The 21,845-nt window shown below is 40.5% G+C and overlaps 1 protein-coding gene across 1 annotated transcript; it reads right to left on the reverse strand.

Annotated features, from left to right (window-relative positions):
* Nucleotides 1–1,182: 1,182 nt before the first annotated feature.
* HRH4 (histamine receptor H4) lies at nt 1,183–15,691 on the reverse strand. Its single transcript, XM_065932427.1, has 3 exons — nt 15,436–15,691; nt 6,224–6,387; nt 1,183–2,040 (listed from the first exon to the last, which is right to left on the reverse strand). The coding sequence occupies exons 1-3, from the start codon at nt 15,674–15,676 to the stop codon at nt 1,240–1,242; spliced, it is 1,206 nt and encodes a 401-aa protein (XP_065788499.1). The 5' UTR covers nt 15,677–15,691; the 3' UTR covers nt 1,183–1,239.
* Between the last annotated feature and the right edge of the window lie 6,154 nt (nt 15,692–21,845).

A 21,845-nucleotide genomic window follows, 5' to 3' on the forward strand; every position in this document is an offset into this window, starting at 1 on the left:
ATACTTCAAAGATTTTCCTATTTTAATGTTTTAAATGAATCAAAAGTTTTAAAAGATCTAAGATATGAAAATGACTAATCTGTATTATAAGAACTCTGAGAAATTATAGAAGAAACACTGGTAAAATCTTATGGAAGAAATTAACTATGAAATCACAATTAAATGTTATGACAAAGACAGGTAAAGAACACTATAAAAAAATTAATAATGACAAAAAGAACAAAATGTCACCAGACTAATAAAATGTTAGGTATAACCTACATTAACTGCATAGTAAAGGAATCACTCTGAGCACTACAATATAAAATATTGAGCACATGAGTTAAAACATCAAAGCAGAAATATATTTGATTCATAATTATTGACACATACTAGTTCTGTGAATGTTATACCAGATACATCAGGTTTAATCTTCTAGTCCTTTTACATCTCTTAGCCTTTCTCATCCTCTCATATTTTCTCATGGAGAAGTTTTAGCTGATGTGCAAGTTAGGAGAAGGGGGCAGGAAGGAAACGGGAAAGCCATCCTTTCAACCCATTACCTCACCCTCACCCTGTCGTCCTCTGATTGTCAGGGACTCCAAGATAACTTCATTGAGAACCTTCAAGAGCTGCAGTGACCTCCTCTTTCCCCCATCATCCCACACTGCCTGCTTTTCTCGGATCAGGAATGTAGAGTCTGGAAGTACACATGCCCTCTGCTCTTTCATCTGAGAACCCTCACCTCCTGTTCTGCCGACTCAAACCCTAATTCACCTGCCCAGTGACCATAACAGAGTTACCCACCCCCAGGAAAAAGGGCTAAAGAGCTCTTTTTCCTACTGTATGCTTTAGGGAATGATCATAAAACGTGATGAGTTTTCGTCACTGTAAAATAAAAATGGAAATTCACTTAAGACTGTAGCAACACTGAACATATAGAAAGAAAACCAAAATTTTTGAATTTCACAATCAAAATTATCTTAAGATCTAAAAGACAAAGAAGAGGTGATGACTAAGAAAAATATAGTGCTTTTGTGGTGGCTCTGAGTTTACAAAAATATTGTCAGTTTCTAATGATGCTGTTGTTATTCACCAGAGTAATTTTCCACTGACTTCTAGGTTCCAGGGGTTTTTTATTTGGTTGTTTAAGTTTTCAAGTGTTACAGTTTTATGGACTTGAGTGGAAAGGGCAAGGTGAAAGTCAGACTCATTTAAGTGAGAGCAAGACTGAAATTTACATAAGCAAAATGATTATCTTTAAGAAGATGTTGACCGGTTGTGTGATGGTATGGACTGCTTTTTCACACGAAATAATTTCAAAAAGGCCTTCTGAAAACGCTTGTGACACAGGGGATACAAAAAAGGATTGACAAAGGAATTGAACCACTGAAGCCAAAATGTGAAGTCATACACAGCGTTTTCGAGATCTGAGTGTGTGCCATGACATGAACGAATAATTGTGAACAGAGAGTAGGGAGCCCAGCAAATAGCAAAAACACCCAAGAGAATGGCCAGTGACTTGGCTAGTTTCTTGCCTCTGCGCAGCTCAAGGTGTTCCCTTTGGTGAAGAGTTAGGGAATCTGAATGAGAGAGAGAGCTCGTTTTGGAAGCAGTTAAACTATTCATCTGGGCTCTTATGGAAGACAAGAGGCTGCTCTTTCTTCCTGATTTCTCAGAACGAAGGGATGCTGCTGATTGCTCCAGGTTGGAAAGAGATGGCCTCGAAAACAGTCCATTCCCGAATGAGCGTCCGCTGCTACTGGAAGGGACAGAAATGAATCCAGAATGCCCCCTACTGAGATGACCGCGTTTCCATAGGCTCCAGTAAATATACATGTTGAAATAAGCCACTAGCAAGACTGGGATCAGGAATTCGAAGATTAACGTGAGGGCAAGGATATGCGATTGTGTAAGGAATTTAGGTTCGCAATCCCCCTGCAATTCCTTCCTAACCTCTGAAACTAGTATTGGCCCATGCACTAAGAAGGCCACCACCCAGACGGCCACCATCAGAGCCACAGTCTTCAAGGTCCCAGTATGTTGAGCTCTGTAAGATACCTAAAAGAAACCAAATAAATTATTTTTACTACAATGAGCACATGTTGATTGCACAAAGCTTACCGTCAGCCCTCAGGAGTTTCCATGATGTGCACAGAGCAACTGGTCACTGAATCTGGGTAATGTGATTGGGCCGGGGCAGAGGGCTTGATTTTGGTGAACCCTGGGCCGAGATGTAGACTTTCTTAACAGTTTAAGGTTAAACGTCTGACACTATGGAAAATGTCAAGGTTAATATCTAAAAGAAGAACACAATTTTTCCTAGTCCACAGACACTAATCTGAACTGTTAACTGAAATTGAGGGAACATGTTCACAGCGTTTTTAACCTGCCAGCTGGGTCGTGAGCAGCATTTTTAACAAATTGGAATAATCAATGTCAGAATGCATCACACATCATAAGGATATGTATTGTTTGATGAAACTTTTGCTTTGGGAAAACATTTATAGATATACATAGAAAGAAATGTGCATACCGAATCACAGTGTAAAATGCATTTATCGCTGAAGTCACAGTAAAAAATGTTTGAAAGACAGAATCTATTCTACAGTTCATGCTGAGCCCTCAAGGTGGGATCAAAAAGGAAAGAGCTCTTACATTCCCCCCACAAGATGATGCACAAAAAGAGAGTTAAATCAGCTGGAGGGAGAGACTACAGTATTACTGAGCAGAACCTAACATTTCTTTCTACAAATGTTATCCACGCAGCAAAAACAGTACTGAAGCAATGGTGGCCAGCCACTTAGGGAGATGTGGCTATGGTGCGTGCCACGGTCTTTTTTAGGAGTGAAGAATATTCTAAGCCCACTTGAGCACAGGGACAAGCTTCTATAAGGAAAAATGAGATTCTGTGGGGGAGGATTGCTCTCAGATCCCAGGACCTTGATAGATTCTAAAATCTTGAAGAATATCTTCTATAAGAAATGTAAGATGCCAACTACCTGTATTAGGGGTAACCATGTGAACCAAGACTTTTCTAAGGGGACTTGGAGCAATCTCTCCAAACCCCTTTTAGCTCACCAACGGGCTAGAGGTAAAAGGAGGCTTGTTTAAAATTTTTAAGTTACTTTTATAAAAAAAAATCAGGGCAGTGGGTTTTTTTCTCTTTTTTTTCTTTACCCTTTTTCCAAATTACTGGTATTTCTGAGGTGAACCTAAAATGTATATGGTGCTAACCACAAGCTTCCATGTATAGTACATCTTTTTGCCTTCTGCTTCTCATACCACTAATTAATACTTGCACTTAAGTCTAATGATTATGAAGATAGTAACAATACCCAGATGGTCATAAAACTGCATTTAGTTTTTTAATTGCTTTGTTCAGCCTTTGTAATGACATGGTACAATACACTGGAAAGTGATCTCTTTTCTGTTATGTTTAAGGTCAAATGGGATAACAGACATCCAAGGGAATTGAGATGATGATGCCAATCTCTTCCTTCACCTCTGAGTAGCATTTTAAACAGATGTCAGTTCAAAATTGCTTGAATCCAGGCCCATGCCTCCCTGAAATTCATCCATGGCCCACTTCTCACCTTCTATAGAATATGTCCATTATTCAGGATGTCTCCTCTTACCCTGCTTCCTTCCCCACTTCCATAAGACATCCAAACATTCTGTCAGTTAGGTTTCTTTTGTGAGACAGAACAGCCCCTGGAACATGCTGGTGTTAATAATGAGATGGGATTGCAGGGCCATTCTAAGTGCTTGTCAGGCATGGCCATTTGCATCGAGCCTTCCTTTCCCCAGTTATTGTCAGATTTCCATTTCTCAAGCCCCACCTGTCACCCTGACCTGTTACACTGTCTTCTTGACTTTTAGCTACAGCAAGGGCTCTGTTCCCCATGATCACTTCCTACGAGCTCCTGTGGTCTTTGAAGGCTTCCTTCTGGCTTCCTTCAGTTGTGTTGGAACTCAGCCAACAGAGGTGCTAGTGCTGCCCGCACACCCCCATGAGCGTTCACACACTGCTGCGTTTAGCACCTGTTACACTTGACTCTGCTGTGTGCTGGGGACCCGGAGCCAGCTGACCTGGCCCTCACCAAGTTTACAGCCCGCATTGTCGGGGAATTTCTCAGGGCAAGACCAAGAAATAAACCCATCCATTTTTCTCTCTGGTCATCACTCCTCAGCCCTCTGTAACATCTAAGCCTTTTTTCTAACTGGGAAAGCTGTCCTTTTTCTTTACACAAACCTGAGGTTCACTCAAGAGCTTGAGCCTGCAGTGAAGAAATGTCCCAGTGAACACTAACTAGGAACACTCACTTGAGATTAAAAAGAAAACCCAGAAGGAAAGGGAATGTTTAAAGTACAAATGGGGAAGATAATTAACTAGAGCACTGCTTTTCAAACATTTGACCGTAACCTAAATTAAGAAATGCATTTTAAACTCTAATCAAGGATACTGACAGAAGTATTCATAAAACAGTTCTTACCTTTATTATACACAGGGTACTCTGATTTACTCTAATTTGTAAGTTCTGTTCTACTTCTTTTCATGTTTTTTCATTCTAAGAAAAAGTGACGTAACAGGCCACTAAACTGACTTCATGACTCAATAATGAGTTACTACCTGCAGTTTGAAAAATGTGAGATTATAGGCTTCTGGATTGCTCATCCAAACTGATCTGTGCTCTCTCCAAAGTTCGTCCAGTACAAACTGCTGTGGACTCTGGTGCCAGTGAAGTACTCAAAGTCAAGTGTCTGGCTGTCCCACCACATCCCATTCTCTACTTCTTCCTTGCCATACGGCAGCTCAGCTAGAGAATACATTTCCCGGCTTCCCTTACAATAAGGTAAGACCATGTGACTACATTTCACCAGTGAAAGGTGAGTGGAAATGATTTTGTGATTCTGGACTACTTGGTTAAAAGAAAATCCTGTGCCCTGGACTTCTGCCTTCTGCCCTTCTTTTCTGAAACCTGAAGTGACAACAACTTGACTTTGAGCATGCCGAGGAGGTTAATGACTTAGGACAGTGGTCAGCAAACCACTGTCTATGGAGCATGTGTGGCCCATCAACTATTTAGATGATGAAGTTTTATTCGAGCAATTGAAACAGAGGCCATAAGTGCCTGCTCTAGAGGGTACAGAGCATGGGTCCTTGGGTGAGTTCCTGGAGCAGAGCCTTCTAATCTTCCTGAACTGTTCTATGAGAGAAAAACTAACTTCTGCCTTACAGTCTGAGTCTCAGCACTTTGGAATCTCTCTGTAATGGCGTTTCATCCTATCCTTATCCAGTGCACCCTTCCAGTCCTGTCTGCCTCCAAGATGCACAGCTCTCTCAGGACAGAGCTGCCCCTGTCCTCAATGCCTCCAGCACCACACTTGGTCCCTCTGTTTGTGGATCCATTTCCACATAAGACTGTTATATTCCTCAAAAAAAAAAAAAAATAGCCTGAAGATTCAGTTCTGTATCCCAGTCCTTAACAAAATCCCTGTCACACAATCATTCCCCACACATTTAGGCCCCTGGGACTCAGGAGTGAAGGAAGTTTCCCATCAAGGTCTCAGATGCCTCAGATCACTGTCCCATTATTTCTGTGGCCTCCACCCATCCCCCAGCCTTACTAACATCAATCTTATTCTCTCCTTTGTTGCAGATAAATTTACCTTGCTTAAGAACTGTCGTGAACTAATTGATGAGACGATTCCAGATCTTGGTTAGTTCAGACTTGCTTGGCATGGGTCCTAAACTGGCACTGGTTAGTTCCACTGTTATAACCTGTGGCTTCCCTGTACGCTGTTTTTTCCTCTGGTTATTCAAAATTAATTTTTTCATGACATTGAGAAGTCTGGGAGTCTTTCTACCTGCCCACCAAGTTCAATCCTAAAGAAAGCATTCAGGTCTCAAGTTTTCTAAGATGTTGAACAAATAAACCTACTGTGAGACTCATGCATATCCAACCTACTACAGACTCAGTTTACCACTTCTCACAACTTAACTTGGATTCTGTTGGACATTTTCCCATCTTCACTGGATGCAGGGGAGTGACTTAACCAAACACACAGGAAGTGTTCACTAACAGCCAATGAGAACTTAGTGCCAACAAAAGGGTAATCAGGCTTCTCTAAGGTTGGCCAATTAAACAAACAAACAAAAATTTTTGCTCAGGGACCCAAAATTTATAAAATTTACAAGTATATAATCTTCTAAGGAGGATAAATTAATGTTTTGACTTACAGCATTCGAGACTGACTGGTATCGATCAAAGCTGATGAGTACAATGTTATACACAGATGCTGTACACAAAAGGTAGTCAGTAGTGAGCCAAAAGACACAAATCTTATTTTCAAACTGCCAGTTGAAGAGCTTGTGAGGGATGAACAAAGGAATGGAGATCACACCTGCATGGGGGGAAAAATGAAGGTTAAAAAATATAGCACATATCAATGAATACGAAGAGAGGCAAACACGACACAATGAACTATCTGAACTGACCAAAAACTGCTTGATTATAATTTAGAAATTCATGGTATTTCATCAACAAATTCAGTACTGATCTCCTACACTTTCTTTAAATACCATTTTAAAAATAGCTGTCACAAACATCATACCTTCAATGACTCCTTATTACTTTCCAAATTCAGTTCAGGTCCCAACATGTATTTCCAGCCATCTACAGCACACATCATCTTTTGCATTCATGATCCGACCCAGACAGGATGTGTCACCCTTCCCCTAAACACATCTCATATTGCCACATCTCTGCTTTTGCCAAGAACTTTCTTCTTCCTAGAATATCTCTCCTTTACAGAGAAGTCTATTTAACTCGTTCTCATTCTTCACATAGTGTAAAAAAATGATATCTTTCTTGTCACCTTCACTGGAACTTCCTGGGTAGAAGTGACCCTTTGTCACCTGCCCTTTCCTGGCGCCGCAGTCATCTCTCCCTCTCTCGTGTACAGACACATCCTACTTTATAACACTGTCACGTGTTAAGATTGGGACCATGTTGCAAGTCGATCTTTGTATTTTTCACAACATCTAGAGTTGACTAATGGCTCACACATTTAACTCAAATAAATTAATAACAGCTAATGGGTATTGTACAGTTACCATATGCCAGACACTGTCCTGTGTGCTTTACATATATCATCTCCTCTAACTGTCATAGAAGCTCTGTAAGGTAGAGACAGTGCGAGAGAAAAAGCCCTCTGCTACTCCCTCCACTCCTGGCTCACTCCTCTTCACCCTTGTTGTTCAGTCACTAAGTCATGTCTGACTCTTTGCAACCCAATGAACTGCAGCAAGCCAGGCTCCTGTGTCCTCCACTATCTCCCAGAGTTTGCTTATATTCATGTCCATTGAGTCAGTGATGCTATCCAGCTGTCTCATCCTCTGCTGCCCCCTTCTCCTTTTGCCTTCCGTCTTTCCCAGCATCAGGGTCTTTTCCAAAGAGCTGGCTCTTCACATCAGGTGGCCAAAGTATTGGAGCTTCAGCTTCAGCATCAGCCCTTCCAGTGAATATTCAGGGTTGATTTTCTTTAGTACTGACTGGTTTGATCTTCTTTAGGTCCCAGAGACTCTCAAAAGTCTTCCCAACACCACAATTCAAAAGCATCAATTCTTCGGCACTCAGTTCATGGTCCGACTCTCACATCCATACATGACTACTGGAAAAAACATAGCTTTGACTGTATGGACCTTTGTTGGCAGAGTGATATCTCTTCACCCTATCTGACCTCAAATACACCACACCCACACCCACACCCACACCCACAGTCCCAGATCCTTGCAGGGTGTCCCGGCGTGCAGCACTCCTCCCTCAAAGAGCGCTCCTTCTGTTTACTCAAGTGAATCTTCCTCAGTGAGCGCTGACCCTGAAGTTTGCATTGTAACCTCTGCCTCTAACATGCTTCTTCCCCGCTATGTTTTTCTCAGTAGCAGATGATCATCCTCTAAAATGTTATGTACTTTTATTTATTTATTTATTTATTTATATTGTTTATTGTCTGTCTCCCCACCCATGTTCCCAGAAAAAATACAAGCACCATGAGGGCAGGGATTTTTTTTTGTTTGTTTCTTTTTTTTTTTTTTACTGTATTTTCCCTGATATATCCCCAGCACGTAAAAAGGTGCCTGGTTCAAAATAAATCAGTATCAGATGAATGAATAGATGAAAATGGGGAAGTCTAGTTTCATTAAAAATTGCTGTCAATACTGAATAGCCCCTTCTTTCTGAACCCAGTTAAGAAGCTGCATCTTGTGGGAAGTGGGAGGGAGATTCGAGAGGAGGGGACATACGTATAACTATTCATACTAATATATGGCAGAAAAGTGAAAGTGAAGTCAGTCATGTCCGACTCTTTGCGACCCCATGGACTGTAGCCTACCACACTCCTCCGTCTGTGGGATTTTCCAGGCAAGAGTACTGGAATGGATTGCCATTTCCTTCTCCAGAGGATCTTCCCAACCCAGGGATCGAACCTGGGTCTCCAACACAATATTGTAAAGCAATTATCCTCCAATTAAAATAAACTTAAAAAAAAAACTGCATCTTCCATGAGAAAATGATTGTCAAAAGGTAGCAGGGAAGCTAAAAACCCTAGTGAATTCTTTGGACCAACAGAGCAATGTGTGGATAACAGTGATTGTATTGAAGGTATTATGGATTGAATGTTTGTGTCTCCCTCCCCCAAAATTCACACATTGAAGCCAGAATCCCCAGAGTGATAGGGCCTATAAGGAGGTAATTAAAGGTAAATTAGGTTGTACGGGTAGAGCCCTAATCCAACAGGCTGTGTCCTCAGAAGAAGAAACACCAGGAAGCTCGCTTGCTGTCTCTCAAGGCCAGAGGATGAAGCAAGATGGCGGCCATCTACAGGCCAGGAGGAGAGCCCTCACCAGACACCAAATCAGCTGGCACCTGGGATGTCCTAGCCTCCAGAGCTCTGAGAAAGTAAACTGCTGTAAAGTCACTCAGACTGTGGTTATTCTGTTGGGGCAACCCGAGTCAACTGACACAGAAGGAAAGAGAAGAGTCTGGATCTGAGGCCTCAAGGTACCAGCATACTTCACTCTGTTGTGCTTCGCTTGATTGAACTTCACGGATACTGCATTTATTACAAATGGAAAGTTCACGGCAACCCTGCATCGAGCAAAGTCTGTCAGCGGTATTTCTTCCAATAGCCTTTGCTCCCTTTGCATCTCTGTGTCACATTTGCTACTCCTCACAATATTTTTATTTTTTTATTATTATATTTGTTGTGGTGATCTTTGATGTTACTGTTTTAATTGTTTTGGAGCTCCACGAACTTTGCCCAAATAATTCAGTGAACTTCATAAATGTTGTGTGTGTTCTGACTGCTCCACCAGCCTGCTGTTTCCCTGTCTCCTCAGGTTTCCCTATTCCATGAGACAACAATATTGCAGTTAAGCTGATTAGTAACTCTAGAATAACCTGTAAGTATTCAAGTGAAAGGAAGAGCCAACAAATGTGGCAAATTTCAGTGTTGTCTCATTTTAGGAAATTGCCACAGGCACCCCAGCTTTCAGCATCCACCACCCTGATCAGTCAGCATCCATCAATATCAAGGCAAGACCTTCCCGTGAGCAAAAAGATTATGACTCCGTTAAGGCTCGGAAAATGGTTAGCATTTTTTACCATAGAATATTTTTAAATTAAGGTGTGTACATTGTTTTTTTAGACATAATGTTACTGCACACTTAGTAGACTGCAACTATACCTTTTACATGCACTCAGAAACCAAAAAATTCATGTGACTCTTATTTTGATTTTTGCTTTATTGCAGCAGTCTGGAACTGAACCCACAATACTTCTGAGTTATACTTGTACTAAAGATACACTTTGCCATCCTGAAAACGTGTTTCAGACCATGTCACCAACAGCAAACTTTTGCCCTTGAAGATCTTGTCTGGATCATCCATCATGTGCTTATGTAGGTCATACATACCCAGACAAATGTAGATATGAAAAAGCTACCCACAAATGGAAGCATTGGTCATGTGATACCAATTTTATAGGTATCAGTATAGATATAAATAATATTTTTCTGGAATAATATATAGATGAGATATGTTAATGCACCTGATACTGGAATTTTTCCTCAATAAATCTTTCCTTTTCAACTAAATTCAGCCTAAGAAGTTGCGCAGGTGCCACAAATTTTAAGAAATTGCTTCTATAGGAGGCCAGTTCAGAACCCTGTGACAAGAGGACATTCAGCCAGAAAGCCCACCATACCGAGCACACGATGCTCTAACAGTGGCATCACCACATGGATGTGGAGCTCTGCATCTCATGACCCTAAATATTAAGAATTGCTGTCTTATAGCTACAGAAAATCTCTCACAAGGCCCATCTTGGCCCACCACCACCGCCATGAGGTCCTACAGGCTCAGAGCTAAAAAGACACACTTCCAAGCATGGCAAAGGAGAAAGAACAGCATTGACCCAGAACTCAAATCTTGTTACAAAATGCTCTCAAAGACTCTGCCAAGCCCTGTGCGGTTGTGGTGAATATTGCATTAGATGAGTGGACCTCTGGATGAAGCTGGCAGGCGGCAGGGAAAATGTGAAGGATGAGACTGGCTGATTAAGGGAGATTCTGGCCTGTGTCCAGCTGCTCTCATCAGGAGCAAAGCCATTTCTTTTTCCATCCACCTGACGGTAGAGGAGGACCACCAGGACTGCTGAGTCATCACATCTGCAGGGACATTTCTCAAAGAGGAACCACAGATGGTCTTTCTCAAGACCACGATGGTGGGCCTCCCATGACGCTGACCTTGGGCCTTATACAGAGACACTCTGTTCTCATCTAGAACCATCTTCATTCAAAAGCTTCAGGCCTCAGTCTCTCTCCCTTGGATATATTTTTACCCCATCCCTTCTGACCATGAGGTATACAAGTCCTCACTTCCTTTGGAATAGTCAAAATACATCATCAATTTTAAATGTTGAGTATCATCTAAAAGTTGTACAGCTCTGTGAAGAAGAAGAGGGATATATCTATTTATAATAGAATATTCTCTGTTCACATAAATATACTCGTGTATTTATCTGCATATTACCTGTTTATGTGACCATAAAGGGCTTCCCTGGTGGCTCAGCAGTGAAGAACCCGCCTGTCAATGCAGGAGACTTGGGTTCAATCCCTGGGTCAGGAAGAACCCCTGGAGAAGAAAATGGAAACCCACTCCAGTATTCTTGCCTGGAAAAATCCCATGGAATAGAGGAGTCTATCAGGCTACAGTCCATGGGGTCACTAAGAGTCGGATGTGACTGAGCAACTGAGCATATACACCCATGCACACGTGAGCAGAGAGAGTGATGTGGAAGGATCTGTATCAAGTTGTTAGTGTTGGTTACCTGGAGGGGCAGAACTGAGAAGAAAACCGAGATTGCTGCATGTTTTTAATGCTTCTATATTAGTTCTCCACTTTTTTCTGTGATCCTGTCATTTCTATACCTGGATTCCTAAGTCAATCTTTCCCACTAGAGATTTCCTCCAAAACTTTTATCATTGCAATATCAGAAGCCTAAACTGCTTTCCCAAATGCTCCCTATTTCTCTGAGGAATGTCATACTTCTCTTGTCCCCAGAATTCAGTCTTTAATACGTCTTTCTCCTGCCTGACAATCCCACCCCCACTGCATCTTTGCCTCCTGAACTTATTTCCACTCTTACCCTCGTCGGCAAAGTAATGTCTCTGCTTTAAATAAAAAGCAGAGACATTACTTTGCCGACAACTTTCTGTCTAGTCAAGGCTATGGTTTTTCTAGTAGTCATGTATGGATGTGAGAGTTGGACTATAAAGAAAACTGAGCACCGAAGAATTGATGCTTTTGAACTGTGATGTTGGAGAAAGCTCTTCTGAGTCTCTTGGACTGCAAGGAGATCAAACGAGTCAATCCTAAAGGAAATCAACCCTGAATATTCATTGGAAGGACTGATGCTGAAACTCCAATACTTTGGCCACCTGATGTGAAGAACTGACTCCTTGGAAAAGACCCTGATGCTGGGAAAGACTGAAGGCAGGAGGAGAAGGGAACAACAGAGGATGAGATGGTTGGATGGTATCACTGACTCGATGTATATTTGTTTGAACAAGCTCCAGGAGTTGGTGATGGACAGAAAAGTCTGGCGTGCTGCAGTTCATGGGGTCGCAAAGAGTTGGACATGACTAAGCATCACTACAAACAAAGCTAGTGGAAGTGATGGAACTCCAGTAGAGCTATTTCAAATCCTGAAAGATGATTCTGTGAAAGTGATGCACTCAATATGTCAGCAAATTTGGAATACTCAGCAGTGACCACAGGACTGGAAAAGGTCAGTTTTCATTCCAATCCCAAAGAAAGGCAATGCCAAAGAATACTCAAACTACCTCACAATTGCACTCGTCTCACACACTAGCAAAGTAATGCTGAAAATTCTCCAAGCCAGGCTTCAGCAATACATGAACCATGAACTTCCAGATGTTCAAGCTGGTTTTAGAAAAGGCAGAGGAACCAGAGATCAAATTGCCCACATCTGCTGGATCATCAAAAAAGCAAGAGAGTTGCAGAAAAACATCTATTTCTGCTTCACTGACTATGCCAAAGCCTTTGACTATGTGGATCACAATAAACTGTGGAAAATTCCTCAAGAGATGGGAATACCAGACCACCTGACCTGTCTCTTGAGAAACCTGTATGCAGGTCAGGAAGCAACAGTTAGAACTGGACGTGGAACAACAGACTGGTTCCAAATAGGAAAAGGTGTATGTCAAGGCTTTATATTGTCACCCTGCTTATTTAACTCACATGCAGAGTACATCACGAGGAACGCTGGGCTGGAAAAAGCACAAGCTGGAATCAAGATTGCCGGGACAAATATCAATAACCTCAGGTGTGCAGATGACACCACCCTTATGGCAGAAAGTGAAGAAGAACTAAAGGGCCTCTTGATGAAAGTGACAGAGGAGAGTGAAAAAGTTGGCTTAAAGCTCAACATTCAGAAACCTAAGATCATGGCATCGGTCCCATCACTTCATGGCAAATAGATGGGGAAACAGGGGGAACGGACTGACTTTATTTTTCTGGGCTCCACAATCACTGCAGATGGTGATTGCAGGCATGAAATTAAAAGATGCTTACTCCTTGGAAGGAAAGTTATAACCAACCTAGACAGCATATTAAAAAGCAGAGACATCACTTTGTCAACAAAGATCCGTCTAGTCAAGGCTATGGTTTTTCCAGTGGTCATGTATGTATGTGAGAGTTGGACTATAAAGAAAGCTGAGTGCCGAGGAATTGATGCTTTTGAACTGTGGTGTTGGAGAAGACTCTTGAGAGTCTCTTGGACTACAAGGAGATCCAACCAGTCCATCCTAAAGGAGATCAGTTCTGGGTGTTCATTGGAAGGACTGATGTTGAAGCTGAAACTCCAATACTTTGGCCACCTGATGCAAAGAGCTGACTCATTGGAAAAGACCCTGATGCTGGGAAAGATTGAGGGCAGGAGAAGGGGACAACAGAGGATGAGATGGTTGGATGGCATCACCGACTCGATGGACATGGGTTTGGGTGGACTCCGGGAGTTGGTGATGGACAGGGAGGCCTGGTGTCCTGAGGTTCATGGGGTCGCAAAGAGTCGGACACGACTGAGAGACTGAACTGACTGAACTGAAGTGACTGAACTGACCCTTGCTCAGAGCCTCACTGCTGATTTCTGCCAAGGTCACTGCAGGATTCTCAGAAACCAAGCCACCACCTGCTCCAGCTTCTCCCACCTCCTACATCTCTTCTGATGCTTCTAATGTGAAGCTTCAACCCAGGCACTCAGTTAAATGTCTCATTGCCTTCTGAATAAGCTCTAATCCAGACTCACACTGGGCCTTCATTGTATAGATTCCAACTATTCCATCTTCACCCTTTGCTGTTCTCATACAGCCCATTTGCACACAAGCCAGCCTGGAGCTCAAACTTCGGAAGGTACATGCAATGATTTTCTATCTGCGTATCTCTGTTGATTCTTGGAATTCTCTGCCCTCTCCATCTCTGCCTATGGAAATTCTTCCCATCCCCTAAAGTTCATTTTGGAGGCCACTATCCCCTAACAAAATGTGTTCCCCTTCCCGCCCCATCCCCGCACCCCACCACTGCCCCACCTCTGAGTGCCTATAACACTTGGTAGGTCTTTGTAGGTTCTCATATCAAATTGTCCTGTTAGTCGTTTCTGAACTTCTCTTATCTACTCTACTATTTGAAAGCTTATTAAAGAAACAGATTAACCTAGTCCTGTCTATCTCTCCTCACCATCTAATTGCACTTGGTACTTAACAGTACTTATACATGGTAGGCACTCTACTAGCATTTGTGAACTTGGTTTGAGTTGACATTTGTCTGCAGAGAAATCAAGAGTGAAAAGACTAACACAAGTTGAGCAATCACTATGTTCCAGGCACTAAACTTAAGTGTTGTGTTAGTTTTGCTTCATTTTAACATAACACAACATAATTATGTAGCTATACACAATAACAAATTAACTAGGAGGTCCTATAAGACAATATCAGCAGTAGACACTTCTGCATATTTACTTATTATTGCAAGGGTATGCGCTTCCTTGGTGGCTCAGCTTGTTAAGAATTCACCTGCAATGTGGGAGGCCTGGGTTCAATCCCTGAGTTGGAAAGATCCCCTGGAAAAGGGAAAGGCTACCCACTCCAGTATTCTGAACTGGAGAATTCCATGGACTGTATAGTCCATGGGGTCATGAAAAGTCGGACACAACTGAGTGACTTTAACTATACACTCATTATTGTAAGGATTGTGAAAAATGATCATCAGGCAGTAAGAAATTATGAAGTACACATTTTCAAGGAAAGATTACTTTGATTTCTATGATCTTACAGTTATTTGACACTATGATACCATATCATATGCAAAGTAGGTCAGTGTTCGGTGTACTTTACAACATGCTATGATATAGCATATCATAAAATAATATCAGCTATACTATTTGACCTGAACATCCTATTTTCTGATGTGCCAATTACCAGTATATGCATCATTTCCTATAGCTCCAACACTGTGATATTAAAGAAACTATGCTTACTTAAAAATGAATGCTTATAAGCCTAAACATGCAAGGAAAATAGCTCCAGAAAAAAAAATAACTCTTAGATTAAAGCAATACTGGACTTATTTTTATTCCATAAAAAGAAACTGTTTTTAGAGGAAAATTCCCCTGCAAACCTTATTTATATATATATATATATGTATCATTCCCATACAGTGCCATATAGCCTCCCCTGACTTTCAATCCTTAAACCTTTTATTTCTAATAGTACCCAATTTTATACAGTCCTTTGAAATAATAAAAGCTTATTTTATGTTTTTAGAAATAAATTATAATCGAGAAAGATTATCTTAAATAAAGATATGTAACTTACCAACAAAGAAGTCCGAAATGGCCAAGTTAAGAAAAAAGTAATTACTGCGATGTCTAAGATTTTTGTCCACCACAAAAGCTAAAATGACCACAGCATTTCCTAGCATTATAGCAAAAGCTAGTAAGCTCATTAAAAATGCTAAAGCAATTTTTGAAAAAGAATTTATGTCATTGCTAGCAGAAGAATTTGTGTCATTAGTAAATGGCATCACATGAGAAGAATTTGTGCCATTAGTATACATGACATCAAACTTAATACAGCAAACTAAGCCAGCAAGACAATTCTGACAAGTGTCTTTTCCAGTCGAACACCTAAAATATATAGTCTCCTACACATAACAACATTTTAAGAAAGGCTAATGCTGATCTCATAGTACTTCCTGATTCTTGATAAAAGCAAACTTGTGGTAACAGTTTCCTCTTAACTGACACTGAAGAAGTGTTTCCAAAGACAGTGAAAGGTCTTATCTTAAACATTTTGATGTAACTCATCTATTTCCCATTAATAGAGCAATATTATATAAAATATAATTGATACACTCTATAGGTAAGGAATTGGACTCAAATGAGAAGATATAAATCCAGTTAAATGTCCCCTTTAGACCAAGATATAATATCAGGGGCTGAATTCACCATCACAGCTGAAACAGCGAAAAAAAAAAAATGGACAAAATATATGAAACCGTAGTTTTTGAAGCACTGGACATCAGGCAATGAAGAACATTAATCCCTGAGAGAAGAGGAGAAAGTGAGGAAAGTCCTGCAGTTGCCCCAGCTCATTGTCTTGAGAAATCTTCCAGGGCACAGAGCAGAGAAGGGTATCCAGAGTAAGCCCAGCAAATTCCCTGAGATAGGGAGGTTAAGCTGAGTTGGGCAGTACCAGACAGAATTCTGTGCCGGGGAGCTGCAGAGGACCCTCCTCAAGCATTCACCAGGATACTGATCAGCACAGTGTGTGGGGAAATGTTCTCAGACAGGAAGAAGAACCACTCAAAAAGATTAACAATACCCAGGAGTCCCAGGGAGCCAGTTACAAAATTGTTCCCACCAGTTAGACATGAAATCTCAATTCATGAATAATTGAGTAATTTACTCAAAAAGCCATTGAGTAATATTCCATATTCAGAAAGGCCTTGCCTCAGTAGTCAGAAATAGGTAGCCCCTTACTGAATACTGCTAGGATCCTGCCTCACAAATCTTAAAAGCATAACTTGAAAGGATCAAACTAGTTCCAAGTGACTTAACAGCAGCTCAAGAGTATTTGTAGAACATAAAAATATCCAGTCCCCAACAAGGTAAAATTTATACCATCTGAAATACAATTAAGAATAATCAAACATGCCAAGAAGCAGACAAATAGCATCCATAATGCAGAGAAAAATAAATCAGTGAAACCCATGACTGACACAAATACAAAGACATTAAAGCAGTTATTCTAGCTGTATTCCATATTTTTAAACAGATAGATACAATTTTTAAAAAAACAAGATGGCAGAGTAGAAGGATGTGCCCTCATCTTCTCCTCTGAAATCTCCAAAATTGCAACTAAGCTCTGAACAACCATCGACAGGAGAATGTTGGATCCCACCAAAAAAGATATCCCACTTCCAAGGGCAAAGGAGAAGCCCCAACCAGACAGTAGGAGGGATGAAATCACATTTAGAATCAAACCCCATAGAGATCTCTTCAAGAAAATTAGATATCAAGGGAACATTTCATGCAAAGATGGGTACAATAAAGAACAGAAATGGTATGGACCTAACAGAAGCAGAAGATATTAAGAAGAGGTGGTAAGAATACACAGAAGAACTGTACAAAAAAGATTTTGTGACCCAGATAACCACAATGGTGTGATCACTCACCTAGAGCCAAACATCCTGGAGTGTGAAGTCAAGTGAGCCTTAGGAAACATCACTAAGAACAAAGCTAGTGGAGGTGATGGAATTCCAGTTGAGCTATTTCAAATCTTAAAAGATGATGCTGTGAAAGTGCTGCACTCAATATGCCAGCAAACTTGGCAAACTCAGCAGCGGCCACTGAATTATAAAAGGTCAGTTTTCATTCCAATCCCAAAGAAACGCAATGTCAAAGAATATTCAAACTACCACGTAATTACACTCATCTCACACACTAGCAAAGTAATGCTGAAAATTCTCCAAGCCAGGCTTCAGCAATACATGAACCATGAACTTCCAGATGTTCAAGCTGGGTTTAGAAAAGGCAGAGGAACCAGAGGTCAAATTGCCAACATCTGCTGGATCATCGAAAAAGCAAGAGAGTTGCAGAAAAACATCTATTTCTGCTTTATTGACTATGCCAAAGCTTTTGGCTCTGTGGATCACAACAAATTGTGGAAAATTCCTTAAGAGATGGGAATACCAGACCACCTTATTTGCCTCCAGAGGAATCTTTATGCAGGTCAAGAAGCAACAGTTAGAACTGGAAGTGGAACAACAGACTGGTTCCAAATTGGGAAAGGAGTCCGTCAAGGCTATATGTTGTCACCTTGCTTATTTAACTTATATGCAGAGTACATCATGCGAAATGCCAGACTGGATGAAGCTCAAGCTGGAATCAAGATTGCCAGGAGAAATATCAACACCTCAGATATGCAAGTGACACCACCCCTATGGCAGATAGTGAAGAGGAACTAAAAAGCCTCTTGATGAAAGTGAAAGAGGAGAGTGAAAAAGCTGGCTTAAAATTCAACATTCAGAAAACTGAGATCGTGACATCTGGTCCCATCACTTCATGGCAAATAGATGGGGAAACAATGGAAACAGTGTCAGACTTTATTTTCTTGGCCTCCAGAATCACTGCAGATGGTGACTGCAGCCATGAAATTAAAAGATGCTTGTTCCTTGGAAGAAAAGCTATGGCCAATCTAGACAGCATATTAAAAAGCAGAAACATTACTTTATTGACAAAGGTCCATCTAGTCAAAGCTCTGGTTTTTCCAGTAGTCATGTTTGGATGTGAGAGTTGGACTACAAAGAAAGATAAGTGCCAAAGAATTGATGCTTTTGAACTGTGGTGTTGGAGAAGACGGTTGAGAGTCATTTGGACTGCAAGGAGATCAAACCAGTCCATCCTATAGGAAATCAACCCTGAATATTCATTAGAAGGACTGATGCTGAAACTCCAACACTTTGACCATCTGATGCAAACAACTGACTCATTTGAAAAGACCCTGATGCTGGGAAAGATTGAAGGCAGGAAGAGCAGGGGATGACAGAGGATGAGATGGTTGGATGACACCACCGACTCAATGGACATGAGTTTGAGCAAGCTCCAGGAGTTGGTGATAGACAGGTAAGTCTGCTGTGCTGCAGTCCATGGGGTCATAAAGAGTCGAACACAACTGAGTGACTAAACTGATAACAGATATAAAGGGCTTCCTTGGTAGCTCACCTGGAAAGAATCTGCAATGCAGGAGACCCCGGTTCAATTCTTGGGTTGGGAAGGTACCCTGGAGGAGGGCACAGCAACCCACTCCAATATTCTTGCCTGGAGAATCCCCGTGGACAGAGGAGTCTGCTGGAATACAGTCCATGGGGTCGCAATGAGTCCGACACGACTGAGTGACTTAAACACATAGATAAAAAAGATATTTTAAAAATACCCAAATGAAACTTCTAGAAATGAAAACTGAAATGTATGAACTAAAAATACATTAGAAAGGATTAATGAAAGATCAGAAATTGTGGAAGAAAGGATCATGAACATGAACACAGAGCAATATAAACTACTCAAAATGAAAAATGGACATAAAAGAGAATTTTTTTTAATTTAAGAGAGCTTTACTACACTATAGAACAACTTCAAGTGACTTAATGTATACCCACAGAAGTCCCTGCAGGAAGGTAGAGAGGAGGGAACATAGGGAAAAAATTGCAGAAATCATGGCCAAAATCTTTCATCATTTGATGAAAACTATAAGCCAAGAAAACTATAAACACAAGAAACGTGGTGAAAACTGCACAAAGCACATCAAATCAAACCCTTAAAAACCAGCGTTTTAAGAAAAAGTCTTAAAAGCAGCCAGAGGAGGAAAATTACATACAAAATAAAAAAATACATGGATGGCAGCAGATTTCTCATCAGAAACAATGTAAGCAAGAAGATACTAGTCAACATCTTTCAAGGGCTGAAAAGAAAAATCAACTTAGAATTCTGTACCTAGTAGAAATAACTTTTAAAAAAAAGTTGAAACTAGCACTACAAGAAATGTGAAAGGAAGTTCTTCAGGCAGAGGAAAATAGGTCCAAATGGAAACAGGAATCTATACAGAGGAATGAAGAACAACAGAAATGGAAGTTTTCTTTCTTGTTTACCCTAAATAGAAGTAAGGTGCTAAGGGCTAAGGCTGCATTTTGTTTCATTTTGTCTTATTATTTTTTGTTTAAGTATGATATATACAAGAAAAGCACATAAATCACAACTGTGTAAAATACACATATCGTAGATGTGTAACTGATTAATTTTTACAAATCGAACATACCCCTGGAACTACTACCCCAGGCAGGAAACAAAGCACCTTGGGAGCTTCCCTGGCGGTTGAGACTGGGTGGTCCAGTGGTTGAGACTACACGCTTCCAATGCAGGGGTCTTGGATTCCATCCCTGGTCAGGGAACAAAGATCCCACATGGCATGACCTAAATAAATAAAGGAGAAATTTTTTAAAAAGAAACAAGCACCTCAAAAATTCCCTTACCTAGTCAGTGAACCCTGTGGGTAAAACTGTCTTGACATTTATAATCATAAATTAATTATGCCCATTTTTGTATTTTATAAATGAAACTATGTTCAAATTTACATTAAAATACTTCATATATTCTATATGGCATGATTAGATTATAAAGAAATTTGTATTAATACATTCTACCCCAATATAATTTGCTAGTTTCATTTGCAGTGCTTCTCAATTTACTAAAGTGAGGAAAAAAAGAATTGGCTACATTTCCTCTTTTCTTATAATTTCAATGGAAGGGAAAAAAACTATTTTTCTCATTTGGTAACCATAAGCTGAGCCTGGAGCTTCCTTATTGAACAATTCTACTTTATATGTATTCACTAGGTAACCACTTCAAAAACCTGGAGTAGGATCTGGGTAATAAAAAAGGATATATGCCTCAGAACCTACATGTCTTTCAAATATATATAGTTTTCCAAAAGAAAGAGACTGATGAAGGAAGAAGCAAACTGGTTCTTCCCATTCCATCCCAGTCGTCTTCCCTCACCCTTGGTAGAAACTTAGAATGAATTTAGCCTTCCAGCTATGTCTCTTGATATCAGGGTCCTCCATTCACTGCCCATGCAGGCCACAATAAGGAAAATAATATCACATACCATTGACTTATTTTACTTATCAATCCAAAAGTCGTAGGTTAATAGAGGGATTCTCTGGTGGCTCCAGTGGTGAAGAATACACCTACAATGAAGGAGACCAGGTGCGATCCTTGGGTCTGGAAGATCCCCTGGAGAAGGGACTGGCTACCCACTCCAGTATTCTTGCCTGAAGAATCCCATGGACAGAGGAACCCGGCAGGCTACAGTCCATGGGGTCTCAAAGAATGAGACACGACTGAAGGACTAAGCACAGGTTAATAGAAAATTGGCATGGATAACAAACACACTTACTTAAGAAGATGGCCATGACAAAGAACCAAAGGGCTGATATACAAACCTCCAGCACTGTGTTTTGCAACATAAGGTGAGGGGAATTTAAAATAGGCTTCTGTGAGACAGATGATTACACTTTTGTGATGAAATTAAGGAGAAAGGGTTTATCTTTTACAGGAATTTACCGACAAGTCCTCCCTACTTCATCAAAATTTTCTTTCTTAGTAGTCAGTAATCCCTAAAACTAGAGCTACCATTATGAATTCCAAGAGTTGGACACGACTGAAGTGGCTTGGCATGCACATATAGTTGATTTAGTGTTATGTTATAGCAATGTGACTGTTATACACAGATATATATATATAAAAGTTACAGATACAAATATATATACAGATACAAAAAGATACAGATATATATATATATAAAGTTATATCTTTTTCATATTCTTTTCCATTATGGTTTATCACAGGGTATTGAATGTAGTTCGCTATGCTCTACTGTAGGACCTTATTGTTTAGGATTATCACATCTTGTGCCAGCCATATAGACCAACCCAGTGACTTAACCAGAGGGGCCTTCATTAGGGAGAAATATTTGGATTAAAGTAATGATAAGTGGAATAAAATTGAAATTATTGCTAAGGTGAAGTTAGCCAATCAATAGGCATTACAAAAGGCAAAGTCTAATAAATTTTGGTGCCTTAGGAGAAGTACAGAGCAAGAGAATATTATTCTCTTAGTTTTAACTCAGATGCCCTTTGGGGGAAGGACTCATTTATCAAAATCTTC

This window comes from Muntiacus reevesi, chromosome 4, assembly GCF_963930625.1.
Source record: "Muntiacus reevesi chromosome 4, mMunRee1.1, whole genome shotgun sequence".
Classification (NCBI taxonomy): Eukaryota; Metazoa; Chordata; class Mammalia; order Artiodactyla; family Cervidae; genus Muntiacus; species Muntiacus reevesi.